The following is a 20,384-nucleotide window of genomic DNA, read 5'->3' as shown; positions in this document are numbered from 1 at the left end:
ATCACGTGACACACACACACACAAAGTGGTCACGTGACACACACACACAACGTGCTCAAGTGACACACACACACAACGTGCTCACGTGACACACACACAGTGCTCACGTGACACACACAAAGTGATCACGTGACACACACACACACAAAGTGCTCACGTGACACACACACACACAAAGTGATCACGTGACACACACACACACAAAGTGCTCACGTGACACACACAAAGTGATCACGTGACACACACACACAAAGTGCTCACGTGACACACACACACAACGTGCTCACGTGACACACACAACGTGCTCACGTGACACACACACAATGCTCACGTGACACACACAACGTGCTCACGTGACACACACACACAACGTGCTCACGTGACACACACAACGTGCTCACGTGACACACACACAGTGCTCACGTGACACACACAACGTGCTCAGGTGACACACACACACAACGTGCTCACGTGACACACACAACGTGCTCACGTGACACACACAACGTGCTCACGTGACACACACAACGTGCTCACGTGACACACACACAGTGCTCACGTGACACACACAAAGTGCTCACGTGACACACACAAAGTGCTCACGTGACACACACAAAGTGCTCACGTGACACACACAAAGTGCTCACGTGACACGTGCTCACGTGACACACACACGTGCTCACGTGACACACACACAACGTGCTCACGTGACACACACAACGTGCTCACGTGACACACACACAACGTGCTCACGTGACACACACAAAGTGTTCACGTGACACACAGTGCTCACGTGACACACACACAACGTGCTCACGTGACACACACACGTGCTCACGTGACACACACAAAGTGCTCACGTGACACATACACAACGTGCTCACGTGACACACACACAACGTGCTCACGTGACACACACAAAATGCTCACGTGACACACATACACGGGGGCAAAAGCTCCTGCTGTGTCTTAACTCGGCCACGAGAGGGCATTTCACCATCACCATCATCACGCAGATGCACGCGGGCAGGATAAATCGAGATTTATACTGCGAGGAACCACTTGGTTCCACCAGCCCACAGGGGATTATTGTGTCCGTCCGTCCGTCGTGCATCCAAAAATGGGAGGGGTGGGGCTGGGTGGAGAGAGGAGGGTGGGGAGGGGCTGGTGCAAGTTTATTTCTTATCACTGCCTGTATATTCATCATCAAAGTCTTCTTGTATGCGCAACCCTTTTCTTCTACGTCGGTTAGTCTTTGGGTCCAGTTGAGATGCAGTATTCTTCTACAGCAATACCTTTGACTAATTTAAAGTATTTATTTAATTAGACGGTTCATCATTGTCATGATATACCCACTGCTGAAGGACTCACCAAAGCCTTGGTCATCTCTCACGGTCACCCGATGCAGATGATCCACCTAGCTCCCGTCCGTACACGAGCTGAATTCATCGCTCCATCTCCTTGATTGGGACGTCCTTCTCGGGACGCGTTCCTTCCATCCCATGCCTTGGCTGTCAAACCGCTAAATGTGCTTGGCCATCTGTCAGCAACTATCCCTTAGAACCATGACGAGTTCTACCCAATCCCAACCCATTGTATACATGTACTGCATACGCACCTCTACTGTTAATCGGGCACATATTTGCCGCAGGTGCAAAACGGATTAAATATTTTCACGATCCACAAACCGCCACATCCAAGTTGCCGGATCATTGCCGTGGGTCGTCCTTCTTGGTCAATATTTGCCGAGCCTGATGGAAACTCGCGCCACAAAGTTGACTTTGCTTGTCAATGACAAACACAGGTGCCACTAAGCCTTGGCATGAACCATAATCCGAGTAAAAATGTCCACGTTTTGAGTACTGTAATAGGGTTGCAAACTATTCCACGACAGTTTAGACCAAACCCGAACATATATTGGGGCGCTGCGGTGACGATATGTTAGCTACCTCACTTGGTATGCAGGTCGCGGGTTCAATCTAGATCATGAAGCCTGTATATTTGGAGTTTGCATGTTCTCCCCGTGGTCGTGGATTTTTCTCCGGGTCCTCCGGGTTTTCCCTCTGCATTTAAAAACACGCTATACATTCCCACATGTTAATAAGCCACTTCGTTGAGCTTTCATTTGTGGCCAGGTCACTTCTGAAAAATATATATGTAGCTCAGTGAGCCTTACCTGGCAAAACATCTCTCAGTCCAAGGTCTATTGACACTTGGCAGAAAACTGCGGTGATAAAAGTTCAGCACAATACTACCACCAGATCTTAACAGTACAAATCAATTCCTTCCACCTGTGAAACAGATGTCAATTCTCAGAATGACTGGGTCAAACCCGGCCAGATGGAATCCCTCAGTTAAGAGTCGGTGTGTATCAGCGCCTCTACGACTTATAAGGTGAATTTTCTCTGTTTTCATTTGAGAAATTGTCAGCGTTTTGTTAATCGCAAGGATTTCGGAAAGAGTAATTTGGTAAATTAACGTATTGGCGGTACACCGGTGTGCAGTATAAAACAGCAATTTGTTGTACCTCGTGGATGGCAATCCGAGTGTGAATGTGCCAAAATCAGTTGTCGTGATGTCGGAAGTCGAATGTTACATGAGCAGCTGAACATGAAGCTTCACGATTTGTTCCCGTACAGCAGCACCCAGCCTGGTGACGATTGCTTGGCTCCCGTGTTCCAAAGGCAAGATTTTACTCCTCGTGACCTACACTTAGACGGTTCCGAGATTCAGGCACACGTTCGAATGGGAAAGCGGCTGCTGAACAGAAGGTGACTTCTCGTGCGAGAATCTGCAGCTCAGTCAAGGGGCAACAGCGACATCACCCGACGGTTTTACGAGGACCCTGGTGCGTTAATGGTGCACCGCCAATACGTCCAATGGTTTGGCAAATCTTAAAAATGATCACCATAGGAGAAAAAAAAGAGTTTGTTTTCAAACTGTTCTCCCCGCTTGCAATGCACTTCAAATTCACGACGTTGAACCTCTTTCACAACGCACGTAGCCAACCGTCCTATTTGGAGGTTACTGCATTGCACGAGAAAAACACGTTATTCATTTTATACAGCAGGAATGATGTGCAGTAGAGATATCCATTTCATAATTTGACTCTTCCAGGCATTAGACTGTGTTGCTTAGAGGTAATCCAAAATCAGCAACCTCCTGACACTTAATATTAGCCATCTCAAAGAGACAGTCAATGTTTTGAATAGTTTCGAAAAAGCCATCACATTTTTCCATTCATAGTCTTCTATTGCACAGACATGTCAGGGCAACTGAAATTATATTCGTGATCGGAATGTGTTTACCGTCATTCACCGAGAGCGTACAAGGCACACGTAAATTGTAAACGTAATATAAAAGCGTTTTACTTTTCACAAAGATACGAATTTAATCACCGCAACAAAGTTCTACATTTACAGTATTTACAATTGATGTTTGCGATAACAAAAGTAACATCGCCAGGCCCTTTGTTACTCTGCTGCTGACGACCTCCGCATGCTGGTCAGAATGTTGAAGCGCATGCCCCAGGACTGGGTTAAATATCCCTTTGCCACCGAAGCCAGCCCTGGCAAACTCAAAACCATGCAACACGTAGCGTCCCACTGCTCGAAATATGAACTTGGGAAGTGGTTGAACTGTAATTCTAAATCTCAAAAGCAATAGAATGGCGAAATTATAATTTTATCTCTTTATAGCTAGCTGGGTGTTGGTAATGGTGGCGGCACACACCTGCAAGGCAGCACTGTGGAGGCGAGGGCTGGGGGATCAGACAAATGTTGTGAAACGTCCTTCCCGTGGCCTGCGAGGAGCCATACCCTCTCGTCAGGAGGTGGCAGTACATTAAAGACGTGGACAATCACCTGTCCCATGTGTATGTTGAACTTCTTTCGCACCGTACATGGCCAACCATGCTGATCGGAGGTGTTCATTACCTCGTTCTTGTTTTGTGGCTTATTTTTTGGTTATTTTAAGCACTGCTGTTGCCTATGCACCCCTCACGTGTTGTTCCGTTGATGCCTCTTCTTCCGTACACATCCCTTTGAAGTTTTTTCTGTTGTGAACTAGATGGGCAACTGGCTCACCGTGACTTTCCGTGGAACAAATACCCATCGGAGTGGCGCAGCACGACAAACACATCAAAAGTCAGACCGGGTGACTCAATTACTCGAGAGCACGTTTTGGAGAGCACCTATTTAATGCGTAAGTTACCACGAGCATCGCAATTCAATAAATATTTCATCAGAAAATATAAAATATTTTTTAAAAACGTAAATGAGCAAAGCTCATCGGCGCTGAACCAACATTCATCAAAAAACGGACGGTGGGATTGTCGCGGAGCTCGAGTTTTGCACGACACATCACCGGTTTCGCCGTATCACTAGGCCTCCCTGACCGAATGACAGGGTTGGTGGCGCAGTCTTCTTGTGGAGGCGACAATAGCAGCGGTAACCGCGTGCGACCATCACAGATTCACGGCCGGGTTCCGCTCCTGCTCCAGGGCTTTCTCCGCCACCTCGATCCTCTGCCGCAGCAGCTCGGCCTCGTCCGCGTCCCCCGACGCGGCTCCGCGCAGCATGAAGTGCCGCATGAAAATCTTGAGTCCCTCCCGAAGCAGAGCGAGCTTGGGGTTGCCCGCCGCCCTGTAACGCCGGGCAGAGAACGGCACGACAACAAAGCAATTTTGTGGTTGCCCCACGTAGCCCTCCCCATGGGTTTTCGGGCGGCACCCATTGCAACGTCTTCCGTGAACGCGTAAACAACCGATGGAGAGGTAGTCCTCCACTTACGATGGAGATGCGTTACGACGACCCCATCGTAAGTGGAAAATATCGTAAGTCGAAGATGGCCTCGCCTACCCAGGAGTCTTCAAGAATGGTAATAATTTAGCAAAACAGAGCAATGTACAGTACCGTACTGTATAAACTATATACTGTATGTATTTATTAATTACAATACTGTATTGCTCAGTGAAATGTAAAGTAAAAAAAACAAGGTAAATTCTGAGCCTACCTATATCAACTGCAATTTAATAGAAAGTTTTTTCAGGAAACAATCCTATCTGCTATAAAAAAAAACCTTTAACATGCATTGAACGTGTCGTATCGTGGTAACCTTAAAATGAAACCGCTAAAGCTACGCATCATACATGCATTGAACGTATCGTAACGTATCACATTGCACTGCACTCACCAAGATTCTGTCAGTCGTCTGCACACTTGAACGATGTTAGGTTGTTGATGGCAATTTTGTCGTATCGCTATCGCCATCGTAAGATCGAAACATCGTAACTCGGGGGACTACCTGCATATACGCCTTGGCCCTATTGTCGTTCCACTGCAAGATGGCGCTCTCTCCGCAGGCGTCCACGCACGCGCACGCTTTTCTTCGCTCGTTTACAAAAAAAAAACCCGTGCGCCGCGCTTTTCTTACTTTGAAAATATGTCAGGGCAGATGCTCTTCGGAGGCTTCCAGGAGCAGCTTCTGCAGGACCTGACGGAGAAACTTCACCGACAGCTTGTCCATCTCGCTGAACTCCAGCGCCTTGTTTGTGCGAGAAGAGGGCGACAGCGGCGACGCGAATGCTGATGAGCGCCGACGGTGCGATTCTATCCTTGCGCACGCCAGCGGCAATACATTCAGGAAATAGATGCCAATAATCACGGTCTGCTAGCCGCGAGAGGACTTCGGGAGTGTCGGTGGGTCAAGGGACCTATGAACTTAAAAGCATTCAAATTACCAGCCCTCGTCTCCACAGAGCCAGGTTGAATTCATTATTAACTTGGCATTGGTGTCCTGGTCACAAAAGCAAAGTTTGTGGGGAATAATAGCCATGGCCCCCGGGGTATTTGAGGGGAGACCCGTGACGTGGACGGGGTCTTCGCCGAGAGTCAGAGGAGTGAGTGGTTAGGAAGTAGGAGGCTCCAGGATAGGGGGTTTGAGAGCCAGGCTAAAGGGGCTACTTTACCCGGCTGGCCGAGTTGGCTGAACCCTCGGTCAGTGCTGTGGGAAGAGCCCGATAGCCTGGTGGGGTGTAGGGAACTCCCAGTACTCTTCCCCTGGGGAGATTAGTTAAGAACTCTGTGTTAACCCCTTCCCCCGAGTTAGGCGTAAGCCCTAAATAAACGGTTTGGCGTCAGCCCCTACACGACCGGCTTCAGCGTCCTTTTCTACCACGCAACACATTCAAGGGGCTACGCTCTGCGCGCGGCTCACCTTGAACACGGTCACGGAGAGGCCCTTGTGGACGAGCAGGTGACTCAGCACGTTGACGAGGTTGGTGGTGGCTGTGGCGTTCAGGTTTCCCAGGGCCTTGAAGCGATCCCACATGCTGAACTGGAATGTCATCTGGTCGCGCGCGAGCGTGCACACGAGGGCCCGTTTTTTTGTCAGTTTTCCGGCGTCGGCAAAAACAGAAATCCACGAGGAAAATGCAATTCAAAATCAGATCGTCGGTTATTGCCAATCGAAGCTGTCAGACTTGCTAGTTTAAACCGCTCTCTTCTCTTACCTTGACAATATCTATATATGTGTTTAACACGTAGGCTTTCGCGACCAATATCATCCATAAAACCCTGTACATCTACAGATATTTGAAAACACAAGAGGCACGCTCACCTTAAACCTGCGGTCAAACTGGCAGAGCTTTTGTCCGAGGTAGGCGTAGTAGGGATTGAAGGACTTCTCCTGCAAGCAGCAGTCCATAAGCACGTGCACGATCTCCCTCTCCTGCTTCTCCTTCAACCCCATGCTGCAAAGAAGCGTCGCGGTGCGACGGGTCAGCCCCGACCGCCGCGCGAGTTCCTCCAGAACAACATTCTTCCCCGATTTCCTCTCTCGCATAGTTTTTTTTCAAATCCCCGCTGCGCTCGTTCTCACGTCGCGACACGAAAGCATCCCAAAGGGGATCTCCCCACAGCAGAGCGAACAACTTGGTGCATGACGAAGGGCCCCCGTGGAAGCGGATATCGCAGAGCGACCCCCCCCAGATGCCTTCAAGTGACCTGGCTCACAATATAGAGTGGGCAGCAAACTCTTCCACTCGCACCCTGCTATGGGAAATAAACGTTTGTCCGCGTGGTTATTTTTGACTCTCAGCGCTGGGATGTAGTCAAATCAATTGCAGAACCGTATATAATTATCGGTAGTTTTTTTCATGCAGTCATTGGTGACCAGGCCCCGAGACCACCAACTCGCTACAAACTTGTCAGAAATCTGAATATTTATTTATCCTGGAGAAATCCGATGAGCTGCAAAGCTCTATTTCACAGATGTCCTGTAAGGGGCCAGGTCAGAAGGCGACAACAACGAACAATACAAAAACACGACAGGGGTGCAAAGTATAGGAAAGGTATAGCCGAAACTAAGATTCAAACCCAGGATCCTAACGACGCCAGAGCTCAGCGCTCTGTCCTCCGAGCCATCCTCGGCCACCTCGGGGAAAGGGTTTGTACCCTTTCACCGAGAGAACACGGCCAGGCAGATCTCGTAATATTTCGGCACCGAGACGTTCGAAAAAAAAAACACCCCCGCAGATCCAATGGACGTTTGATGCAAGCCTCAAGGGACTTTACCGAAAGAACCAAAGAGTATGGATCCCCGCAGTCACGAAAACTTCAAATCTATTCGATTATCTCAGACATCGACTCCTCAACCAATTATCAATTCGATTATTATCAGACTCATCGTCAGACAACACGAAATCAGTTGGGGAGGGCGGCGGGTGGGGAGGGGTAGGGGAAATCACCCCCGTTCCCGCACGTGCCGGGGGACGGGAGGTGACGGGGGAGATTTGGCGATGCCGTGGGTATCACCGGCTGCATCGCGCTGGGCATTGCTTGTTGGGCGGGATGTTGCGGTGGCCGCTTGTGTTTAATTGACCACAATTAATAAAAGAAATAGTCGATTCAACAGTTGATCAATCGTCCAGGCTCCGGCCTCACAATAAGAAGTGGGATCATCGTTAGGGAGGTGGTTAGGTGGTGGCTCAAGGGTGAGAGACAGAGAGATTCTGGGTTTTGTATCTGGGATTCAGCCACCCGTGGTTAAACCGGGATCTATAGGCCAGTTGGTCGATCGGCAGGCCGCGTGCGGTGGGCTAAAGTGCCCCCCCATACTCCCACCTCGAAAAGAAATCCGGCCAACGTGAAAGAGTAGGCCAAAATACGCTCTTCTTCGAGCTCCCGCGAGTAGAAACCCTTCCGCCAGCAGTGGCATGAGCAAACAAAATCCATCGCAGCCCCTGTGTGTTTTTGTCATTACTATGAAAATTTTCTCGACACCTCCGCGGAATCGTGATACACGACGGACTCTTCAACTCTGGACCCTCACCGCACGAGCTTCTCAAAGGCGTCCACGTAGTCCTCGCTCGTCATGAGCACGCAGAAGATCCCGCGCCGAATGTCCGTGTTCATCCTCTGCTTGCGCGCCAGCTCCATCATCTTGGCGCTCATCTGCACGCCGGGTTGCCACCAGATTCGTTAGGATGTTCACCGTGCGTTGTTACCGAGTCTGCGGGGGAGGTTTCCGAAATGTCGGATACGTTGAGCGCTGCTGAGAAATTCTGTCGTTGGCTTCAAAAGTATTCTCCACAATAGAGGTTTTTGGGTTAGATCACGTGAGTCTAAACGTGTCGTTAAAACCCGCCACCACCCCACGCAACCAATTAGTAAGGTTTGTCACGAAAGAAAAACATGCCAATTCGTGACTAGTTCAGCACACCGGTGTGTTGGAGAGTAAACCCACAACATTTGCAATTCGAGTACGACGTTTCGCTGGTAATTACACCCAGTGTTGTCAGACGACAACCGGAGTGTCTAAAGTATTTTATTAACAAGACGATTCAGGTACTCAGAGGATATGAGAGGTTGATGCCAGCACAAACACATTACAGATTACAGTGCAATGGAAACCCGTCTAAACCACGTGTTTCAATAAACTGCTTCAATAAACTCTAGAACCCCCTGGTGTCTTCCTAATCTCTGATATCCCTGCAGGAGAAGGAAAGTGCCTAAATGCCCAATTGAATGCTCTCAAGAATCAATGCACACTGGGGTAGAGGTAGTGAAGGGGTTCCACGTTTGGTGGCAAGCTTCCTCCCCGCTGGCTTCAACATCTTGACATTTCACGCCGCCGCAGCTGCATACGCAAAACGCTCACCTCCCCTCCGACCGGCAGCTCAGGCTGCCCCTCGTCGGCGCCCGTGGTCGCAGGCGCCGCCCCGCTCCACGACGAGCCGACGATCCACCAGCGCCCAACGCGGTCCGCCGAGAGCAGCTGCTCCAGCGACACGCGCAGCACGCGGTCACTGTCGCCACCGGCCTGCGAGCGCACCTAGGAACACGGCGGAGAGTGGGGGGGGATGGGGGCGTACCGTCGATTAACACGGTTGGCTACGTACGGTGCCAGAGGAGTTCAACGCACAGGGACTCCTCTACAGACAAACGAGTAAGGTTCCAGAGGTCTGTTCGTAAGTCCAACTTTACTCCTGTGGATTCCAAGATTGCACCGTCCCGCGATAGATTCTCAATGGATTATGCTATTTGTCATGTGACATGACGGCCGATATCACGATCGGGATCAACTCGCGGGGTTAATAGGTAAATAAAAACAGAGACAGCGGCAGCAAAATAAAACAAAAAAGGTCACGAACAAAAAACCGCCCCAAGGGCGAGCCGCTCACCAGGGAGCGGAGGAGCTTGCGCAGCCTCTCCAGGTTGCTGGGGTCGTAACCGGGAATCTTGCGCACGTCGTTATTCTTGAGCGCCAGCATCGTGTCCAGGAGGTAGCGCACCTGCGTTGAAAAAAATACACGCGAATATACAAGGATGCCCCCCCCTACCCACGTAGCCTTTAACAGACCGCTGGGGTTTGCGAGTGTTTTTTCGCGAGCGGCGCCGCTGAAGGCTGGCACGGACGCACGCGGGCGATGGGTCACCGGCACCAGTGGCGATGTTTACTACACACCGCACCGGGTTCTCATTTAAGACCGATTCGACCTAAGGGAGGCCCAGGACCGGTTCAGATAATCGTCGCTGGTGTTGGCCGTGAGCGGCAATCGAACTCGGGTCGTCGGGTTCGTAGTAGCGCAGCGTAGCGCTCACCACTGCACTGCCGCTACCCACAAACACAAAGATCGCCTGTATAGCCCGAACAGACTGTTGGGAGGCAAGTGCTGTTTGCGAGCACTTGCCCCGACACACACTTACACCCCCCCACATAAACACACCAACTACACGTACATACACACATGTTCATTTAATTAAAAATATCAAAGCAATGCTATATATGTATTTATATGTTACGCATATTCGCAGACCTGGTAGTAGATGCAGTGTGATGGACAGCGACTTGTGAATTACATACACAGGTGGCCTCTGGTTTACTACGACGATCCACATTCACGAGGTTTATACGACGCCACCGTGGATCGATTGACGACGCAGAAACTTGATGCCGGACGCATCATCCCACACGACTCCCAAACAGTGTCTGAACAACAGAGTCGGCCTGCTGTCCGATGTTGACTCGGCGTGGGGCTTTAGTTATCCTCAAGCGTTGGTGTGGATTTTTTAATCTACTCAAACGCCGTTAAACACGGCCGATAAAATGAAAAAACACATCGGCAAGTGACGTTTCTACTCTCTGTGGGGAAAATAGTGGTCCGATTTACGACGACGGGGTTTCAAGGATCGCGTTGCAACGTCGTAAAAAGGGGAATCTTGCCTGTAGAGAGATATCTATATCGGACTGCCGGGTGCTACACTCATTTCATGCACGTTGAACTTCTTTCGCACCGTACGCAGCCGACCGTGCTAATCGGAGAGATTCCGTGAAATCGCCGAGGTGATTCCGGACCATTCCCACCGTTTCGTGCCGCCCACCACAAAATAAAACAATCGCCCGCTCACCCTGGTCCCGTCGCGCGCGGTGCCGTCGGCTCGCGCCCCTCCGGCGGCCGCCCCCCCCCCGACGGCGGCGGCCTTGCGCTGCGCTTCGGCCACGAGCTCGCGCAGCCCCAGCGGGTCGTCGCGCCGCAGCGTCGTGCCGCTCGAGCGCAGCAGCAGCAGCGCCGCGTCGAGGTCGCGCTCGCCGAAGGAGGCGACCAGCCGGCGCAGGACGTCGAGCACCAGCGAGCAGTGCACCATGCGTGTCAGGTAGAGCTGGGCCAGCAGCGCCGCCGCGTTGTCGCACTCCTTGCCGCCGCCGTCGTCGTCGCCGCCGTCCCGGGCGCGGTGGAGCGCGTCGAAGCGCTTGGCCAGAGCCTCGAGGAAAGCGGCGCCGATCTGCCGCATGCAGAACAACAAAATTACAAAGGTCGTTCCCCCACCCCGCCCCAACGTGGAGAGCGTTGGGGCGAGCGCTGTTAGCGAGCAGCACCTATGAAGGCCGGCAACGGCACACGAGGATGTGGGTGGCCAACACGACACCCGACCGACCGACTGCCTTTGCGTCCCCAGTGGCGATGTTCATGCACCGCACCAGATACGCATTTGGGGCTGAGTCGACCTAGAGGAGGCCCATCACCGGTTCAGATAATCATCACTGGTGTTGATGGCCGCGAGCGGGAATCAAACTCGGGCCGCCGATTTTTTCGCGCAGCGAGCTAAACCACCACACTCCCCGCGACGATCGCACGCACACACGCGGGGGTCACGGCACACGCGTTGTGTCACCTCGACGCCGACGTTGTGGTGCAGCGCGGAGACGAGCATCGCGTGCTCCCCGAGCAGCCGCTCGGGAGTGGGGGCCGGCGTGACGCACGCGGCAAGCACGGCGCCGGTCAGCGTGCTGGTCACGTCGTGCCGGCTGTGGCGCAGGAACAGCTCCTCGAGCTGGCCGCTCACCCACGGCAGGTTCGCCTCGCTCAGCCTAACACGGCGGAAGGGGGGGGGAGGAACAAAAATTAAAAAGAGGCACCAAATGTTGCCGCACCGCCCGTGTGCGTGCTCGGCAAAGGCGCAGCCGTTTCGATTTGTGCATTTGATGATGATAATAATTTCATAGATGTCAACCCATCACGGTTTACCCCGTATTCTTGTACAGGGAAATTTGAGTTATCAGGTCCATACGGCGCACAGCCGTTTCAATACGGGCAAAAAAAAAAAAGTTTGTCTCTGTATTTGTGTTTCTCCCTCATGATGGGACATTGTAGGATGAACGTTGAGATTTATACGGGCACGGGGTGACCAATAAGGTCTGAATTGGTCTGTGATAAGGTAGGCCACTGATAAGGGGTTGACAGAGAATTTCGAGCTGCAATGCGCCGCGCACCATTCACACGCCCACGACGAGAGACGGGCCGACCGTGACGCGAGAGGAACCACACGCGGGCAGGAAGACAGCCGCCCCAAGCCAAGGTTCCACACTCCTCCATACAGGGACTCCTCTACTTCTGAACATTCGACTTACAAACTTTCAGAGATACGAACAAACCTGTCCACATGTCCAGTTGCCTGTTTGGACCGAGAGTCGTAAGTTCAACCGCCGTGCAATAGATGGCGGTGATGACATCTACATCTGCAGAACGTGAAAAACCAGTGGCATCTACATATGCAGAACATGAAGAACCAGTGGCATCTACATCTGCAGAACATGAAGAACCAGTGGCATCTACATCTGCAGAACGTGAAGAACCAGTGGCATCTAGATCTGCAGAACGTGAAGAACCAGTGGCATCTACATCTGCAGAACATGAAGAACCAGTGGCATCTACATCTGAAGAACGTGAAGAACCAGTGGCATCTAGATCTGCAGAACGTGAATAACCAGTGGCATCTACATCTGCAGAACATGAAGAACCAGTGGCATCTATAGCTGCAGAACGTGAAGAACCAGTGGCATCTACATCTGCAGATTATACAACTTTTAAAGACATTCCCCGTGTTTAGTGTACACGCCGTACAGCATGTTTGGAATCGACAGGAGTAAAATTGGACAAACAAATCGACTTATGAACAGACCTCTGGAGCCCAATTCATTCTTAAGTAGAGGAGTCCCTGTACACATTGAAGATGTTTTTGGCCAAAGAATGAGCGCTTACAAGCGGGAAGAAACCGGTCCACCAGGAGGAGAGGGCTGAAGGGAGAAAAAGGCCCTTGCTGGTTCACGGCACGTCCCCCGTCGAGCCAAACGGGGAAAACCTCGGGCAGCCTCACCGATTAACGAGCCCTCTCACGGTCTTGCTCAGCCTTTGCAGCTCCTCCTTTTTCTTGGCGTCTTCTTCGGGAGGCCGCATGCGCTGGTGCGGGGGGACGTACTTGACGGCTTGGGTTGCGTCCGCAGAAGCAGCAGCCGCCGCCGGAAGCTGCACGAATGAAAAGCAGGCACATTGCACAGCTTTCAACGGACGGCAGTGCAACAACAACAAAAAGGTCCATTATTGTAACCATACGACCGATGCTACCTCGTCTCAATATACGGTTTCCACAGTTGGCGTCGCTTGCTTGGCGTGGACCCCCCCCCCCCGTGTGAAGAATGAATGGGCCACGTGGTCTAATTTTCAACCCCCCCCCCTCTCTTTGTAGAACCGTTGGTACCGATGCAGTTGCAAACCGTCTGGACACTGGACAGCTATGCTAATGGCTCACTCACTGCCATCACCAACCCGAATTGACCAGCGTCATGAAGCATGGTCATGACTCTCGTGCCCGGGGTGGGAGAAGCCCTCTCCCAGTGGTGGATTGACAAAATCCACCGGGCACCAGGGTGGCTAGGAGATGTTAACTACCTCGCCTGGTATACAGGAGGTCGTGGGTTCGATCCCGACCCTGACGCCTGCTGCTGCTGTATATTTGGAGTTTGCATGTCTCGTGCCCCGTGGTCGCGTGGATTTCTTCTCCGGACCCTCCAGTTTTTCCCTCCACATTAAGAAACATGCGTTTGGGGAATCTGGCTGCTATAACAAAAACAAATCGCGCGATAAGCCACTTCGTTGAGCTATCATTTGTGAGCCTTACCTGGTAAAACAAAAACAATTACATAGAAGGAAAATAATAAAATAATAAAAACATCAAGCTATAAAAATTCTCACGTTTCGACTGCAACACAGGCAATCATCATCAGGTGTGAAATCCACAGCAAGAAAATGTCCCTTCTACGTGACTTTACCGAAAGAACCAATAATATGAATAAGAATATGAATCCCTGCGGTGACGAAAGCTTTAAATCAATTTTTTTTTTACAGTTTAGTTGACAAAGCTCCCCTTAAAGCCTTAACAGACTGTTGGGGCAAGTGCTGTTAGCGAGCACCTATGAAGTCCGGCACGGCACACGAAGGGGTCCCCCGGTGGCCAACACAACGCCCGACCGCCTTTGTCTCCCCAGTGGCGACGTTTACACACCGCACCGGGTACTCATTTGAGGCCGAGTCGACCTAGGGGAGGCCCAGGAACTATTCAGATAATCGTCGCTGGCGTTGGCCGTGAGCGCGAATCGAACTCGGGTCGCCGGGTTCGTAGTGCAGCCTCTTAACTCGGTTACAGGAAAAAATTGCCGCCGCTAGAGGCCGCAACACTCGACACAATGCTGGAACAAGAGGGTAATTTGGGGCTTGAATCGCAACAATGAAGTGCGTGACATTTCAACGAATCTGTGAATTGCTACATCCCCACTGTGATAATACTACTAAAACGTATAAATATGTAAACTTCAATATTTCTATAATTATTTCTATTATTTTTTACCTATGTGACTTTACCGAAAAACCTAAGAGTATGAAACCTCGATAACTTAACTTTCAGGAATAAAAATGTGAAAGCCTACGTGTTAAACTGAACAATTAAGTCTGTTTTCACGTCACCCCGCTGTTTATTTACACTTTTTGTTGTTCTTAAACTCACGCTGGGTTGGTCGTTTTCATCACCACCGCTCTCACACGCATCATCCTTTGAGGCGCTGTCACCATCATCACCATCATAATCTTCTACATCGTCATCTTCTACATCGTCATCATCTTCTTCTACATCGTCATCTTCTACATCGTCATCATCTTCTTTTACATCGTCATCATCATCTTCTACATCGTCATCATCTACATCATTAACATCTTCGACAGCAGACAGCTGCTCCTGTCCTGCGAGTTCATCATCAATCACGTCATCTCCTCCTTCCTCCTCTTCGCTCCGATCGCCTCCTCCCTCACCCTCCTCCTCGTCGCCCGACAATTCCTCCTCCTCTTCATCATCCTCTTCATCATCATCTCCATCATCATCTTCATCATCCGACAACCCAAGCTCGTCCTCGGAAGACGCCTCATCGCCGCTCCCTGCCACCTTCTGTCGCTCCCGTTCCGGAATCGCGACCTTGTTGCCCGCGACCTCTTCGAGACGCCGCGGTCTCTGCTCCTTCACCTCCTCCTGCGCTCGCATCACCACTTCATCGTCCTCCTCGTAAAACGCGAGCGCCTTCCGCCCGCTCACCGCGTCCAGGATGTAGTCCAGGCCGTCCAGCATGAACGCCTGCGGAAGCCTCGCCTCCTCCTCCGACTCTCCCCCCCTCCTCTTGCTCTTCTTCTTCTTGTCCATGTGGAGCAGCTTCTCCAGACGCTTTATCTCCCTCTCCTCCGCTCGGTTCGCCTCCATCAGACCCATCCTCCTCACCTCGCCGGCTCGCGTCGCCCTCACCTCGTCGCCAACATCGCCCTCGCTATCCTCGGCCCCGCTGCTGTCGCCGTCGTCGTCGTCGTAGATTCTCTTCCTTTTGCCAACCCTCGTCTCGTCGTGCAGCCCTCGCTCGTGCGTCGCCGTCTTGCCGACGACGACTTCCTTCCCCTCCTCCGACTCGGCGTCGGCCCTCGCGAGATGACCCTTGCCCCGCGCCTTGCGGCTCGCTACCGACGCCGCTGCTCCTCCTCCACCACCACCTCCTCCACCACCACCACCTCCTCCACCACCACCACCACCTCCTCCACCACCACCACCTCCTCCACCTCCACCACCTCCCTTGTTTTTATCGCCGCCACCGCCGCCAGGGCGATGCCGCTGGAACTTGGCGAAGTGCTCCTGCCGCTTGCTCTTCTTCAGCGCCCGCTCCCGCCTGCGTCTCTCCTTGCGCGAGGGTCCCTGAGCGGGACCCCGAGAGAGGCGACCCCCGCAGGGCCCGTGGGGGACACCGCCGGCGTCGGCGTCGCCGGGACCCTTTGGGAGATCCCGCGAGGGGTCCCCGGAGTCGCTCCGTGGTGGATCCTTGTGGAGACCACTGAAAGCGCCCCGTGTGTAGCCCCCCATGGAGGAACCGCCCCTTGAAGTCCTCCGAGAGAGACCCCGTTGTGGACCTTGAGCAAGATCCCTCGCGAGACCCTGGGAGGGACCCCTCGAGTCATCACGGGAGGTACCCCCACGGGAGGTACCCCTCGAGAGCCCCCTGGAGGGACCCCGAAAGTCCGAGCCCTCGCTTTCTTTCAAGTCTCCGTCTGCGCCCCTCGCGAACTTCTCCACAGAAACTCGCAGCCGCCTCAGGTTGTCCTCCTCCTTCCTGTGTCCTCTTAATCCTCCACCTCCTCTTCCACCTCCTCTACCTCTTCCACCTCCTCCTCCTCCTCTACCTCCTCCCCTCCCTCCTCTTCCTCCTCCCCTCCCTCCTCTTCCTCCCCCGCCTCTACGATTCATCATGGTTCAGTCGCTGTCGCTATTTCGCCTTCTCTGCTCGAATCTCCGTCTCGACTAAGCGATCCCACGCAGCCCACGTGCAGCCACGCTCCCACTGGGCGCAGCCATGTTGGTCGAGAGACGAGCGACGTCATTGGTCGGAGGCGCTCGGCCAATCGGAGCGCGGAATACTGCCACACGCGTGTTAGGATTTGCTACAGTTGATAAGCGGCGTGAGGTCGAGAAATGTTTGGATTTACCACATGGGATAAGTGTGACTTTTGAAATATGAATATAACCGCTGTTTAAATGTTAGTATGGTAATGAGAATGTGCAACGTACAGTAAATATTATGGTAATTAGAAAAAATACCACGCAATAATGCAAATAACAAGTCGTTGCATAGCAAGTAAATAAACTATAACTCACCTGGTTGACTCAGCCCATCATACCCTCCTTGTGTCTATAAAATCGGTACCACTTTGTGGAGCGGTTGTCCTATGGATATACTTGCCCGCGATATGAATGTGGAATTTCCACTCAGGGCTGTAAACAGCAGGTGAGAACCAATGTTGGCACCGAGAGCTTACGTGTGATTAATTGATGAAACGTTAAATCCATCCAGCCGATGTCCTCGCTCCATCTCATCCAGCAGTGGGACGATCACGGCTGCCTGATGGACCTGATTGGTGGTGATGATGATGAATTGATGAAACGTTAAATCCATCCAGCCAATGTCCTCGCTCCATCTCATCCAGCAGTGGAACGATCACGGCTGCCTGATGGATCTGATTGCTGGTGGTGGTGAATTGGTGCAACGTGAATCCATCTAGCCGATGTGCTCGCTCCATCTCATTCAGCAGTGGAACGATCACGGCTGCCTGATGGATCTGATTGGTGGTGGTGATGAATTGGTGCAACGTGAATCCATCCAGCCCATCGCATCGCTCTATCTCATCCAGCAGTGGAGGATCACAGCTGCCTGGTTGATCAGATTGATGGTGGTGGTGATGAATTGGTGCAACGTGAAAATGTTCGCCGATGTCTCCGGCAGGTGGCGACATGAGCTCTCGCGTTCGGACCCTTTCCGATGCTGAACGATGTCGACCGATGAAGACGACGCATGATATCCCCCCTCCCTGAAAACTCGCCCTTCTTCAGACTCTGAGAGCAAAGCGAAGCCCAATGTTTTTTTGGGGTTTTGTTATTATTGACAATTAGCCCACGCCATTATTATTGTTGGAATCACCCATGATTAATCCACTGCCCGATTAAAATCCACCGCAAATGAGTCGTAATCTCCCGATATGCTGCAACAGCAACAACAACAACAACAACCTCCATTCGCCACGAAGTGGCGGTGACGTTACCGCAGCGCTTGTGCCAGGCTACGTGCACTTTTATGGGGCCACCTGAAGTGTCGAAGGCTCGCCGCTTGCAGGAGGTCACGGGTCGGACCCAGGTGCTGTGGGTTGACTGAGATGGCAGATGCAAACCACCCGTGGTTCCCTACTGTGCCGATTCACCGCGTTTTATCCACCCGGCGCTCCGCTCGTTGTTGTGAGCGTCGCTTCTTAGCCCTCCGTTATTACTAGAGGGGCGATTGCCTCCAACTGCCCAGTAGCAGCGTCCTTCACGAACCTCCTCCACAGTGGCCGATTGTAACACCGCTGGTACCGGTCATCGGCAAGCCCTCTCAGCTCCACGTCCTCCTGTACCAACAACAGCTCCATCTCCCCTCTCGTCCGTACCGCGCCGATTTAGCCCTGCTCTGTCCGGCCAAACAGAAGGTGGCTGGGCATACGGTGGCTGGGCATGCGGGCTACCTGACCCAGCCTCCGTAGCCTGCTCGCCTGCAATCAACCCCAACACATGCACACGAGTTGATCAGTGTCGCTCCATCTCCGCGGGGGACGGTTGTCAGGCGCGCTCCCTCCATTGGCTGCCAATCCGTCCTTAGTCTCGACCGCCGGAGTGTCGTTCCTACGTTGGGGGCCTAAGCCAACTTAGAATATATTTTAGCCGCGAAACATCATATTTAAAAATCTACAAGCTGCGTATATGATTCGAATGCATTTATTTCGCAGTAGGAAGCAGTCATGAAACATTAACAACATTCGCGGAATAATGTTGACTCGCTACATATGCAATCGCACACTTGGGATCGAGTGAAATAGTCTTTAAACTGAAATAATAATCTTCTTGGTTCTTTCGGTAAAGTCACGCAGAATGGAAATAATAAAATAATAAAAATAAAACATAATAAAATAATTCTCACGACGTTTCGGCCACAACGCAAGCAGCCGTCCTCAGATGAAGAACAGGTCTGTCGGAAAGACAGCGTCTGACCTCCCCAAGCTATGTCGGTCACGGTGGAGGGAGGGGGGTGTTATCATCCTTCACCCCGCTGGTCAATGCGGGTTGACGAATGGTCGGGACGGTGCTGGGTGGGAGAATCCCACGACCGGTTCGGATTTCACTCACACCGTTGCCGGGAATCAAACTCGGCTGGCCGGGTTCTTTGCGTAGCACGCGAACCACTGCGCCACCGATCCACCAAAGAATGTGTAAATAAATAAATACATATAAACTACTTATTTTTTTCGATTTAAAGCTTTCGTGACTGCAGGGATTCATCTTCTTGGTTCTTTCGGTAAAGTCACGTAGAAGGGAAGTAATAAAATAATATAAATAATAAAACATAATAAAATATTTTTTTACTTCCCTTCTACGTGACTTTACCGAAAGAACCAAGAAGATACTTATCTTTTATTTTACCAGTTAAGGCCCACTGAGCTATACAGATCTTTTTTCAGAAGCGACCTGACTATCACGAATGATAGCTCAACGAAGTGGCTTATCGCGTGGACATATATAGCAGTAGCTACATACCAGGGGCGGTTTCTTCATTAGGGCGATTGGGCGACGCACCACCAATGTCATTCAACCACAGAGTCACGCTAGCCGTCACTGTCAGCCTCTGGATATAGTCCAATCAGCGTCATGTCACGTTCTGTGGAGTACCGCCTCTTTTTGGGCGATTTCACTCCGGCTGAGAATCGCCCCGAGTGGCCCCATAGACTTACATTCAAAGATGTTTTTTTTTCGAACGGGGGCGCTGCAATGCATTCTCTATGGCTTCCGAGAGGGCAAGCCCTAACGTGCTTACGTCATCATACGTGCTTACGTCATCATACGTGCTTACGTCATCATACGTAAGCACGTTTCATCCAACAATATAATTTGTCGCCACCTAGTGGAATCTTTAATAAAAGAAACTTGAGTGGTTTGTTTTAATAGTGAGTATAGAAACAAACAAGATGTATTGTAAGAGTCACTTTATTTTTCATTAATATTAAAGAAGTGAAGTTGCCTTTACATGCTTAAGCTGTTAATTTATCCATTGCATGGGTGGACCTTACCCTTATCAATCATCCAGACATTTGCCCCCCCTGAGAGATTTTGCAGGAGCCGCCACTGCTACATACTGTGTATACCAAACGCGTGTAGATTCTAAACTCGGAGGGAAAAACGGAGGGGAACCCGGAGAAAAATCCACGCGACCACGGGGAGAGAGACACACGCCGACTCCAAATACACAGCAGCAGGCGTAAGGGTCGTGATCGAACCCACGCACTCCTTCATACCAGGCGAGGTAGTTAACATCTCCTAGCCACCGTGATGATGATGAGAGATACACACATACTCCAAATATACAGCAGGCGTCAGGGTCGGGATCGAACCCACGCACCCTGCATACCAGGCGAGGTAGTTAACATCTCCTAGCCACCGCGGCAC

The 20,384-nt window shown here is 51.6% G+C and overlaps 1 protein-coding gene across 1 annotated transcript; it reads right to left on the bottom strand.

The window, feature by feature from the left end:
• Positions 1 to 3,352: 3,352 nt before the first annotated feature.
• On the bottom strand, positions 3,353 to 16,615 carry LOC133357259 (nucleolar MIF4G domain-containing protein 1-like). The gene is given in 13 exon segments (XM_061575117.1): positions 3,353 to 4,643; positions 5,434 to 5,450; positions 5,452 to 5,544; positions 6,217 to 6,348; positions 6,619 to 6,751; positions 8,332 to 8,453; positions 9,160 to 9,333; positions 9,683 to 9,793; positions 10,911 to 11,285; positions 11,676 to 11,871; positions 13,158 to 13,306; positions 14,841 to 15,850; positions 15,911 to 16,615. Coding segments are annotated over 13 exon segments (3,390 nt in total). The 5' UTR covers positions 16,611 to 16,615; the 3' UTR covers positions 3,353 to 4,465.
• Positions 16,616 to 20,384: the final 3,769 nt, after the last annotated feature.

Source organism: Lethenteron reissneri, chromosome 7, assembly GCF_015708825.2.
Source record: "Lethenteron reissneri isolate LAM-NWPU_2019-01 chromosome 7, ASM1570882v1, whole genome shotgun sequence".
Taxonomy (NCBI): domain Eukaryota; kingdom Metazoa; phylum Chordata; class Hyperoartia; order Petromyzontiformes; family Petromyzontidae; genus Lethenteron; species Lethenteron reissneri.
Note: the sequence above shows the minus strand (reverse complement) of the source record. Positions and strands in the feature narration are given on the sequence as shown.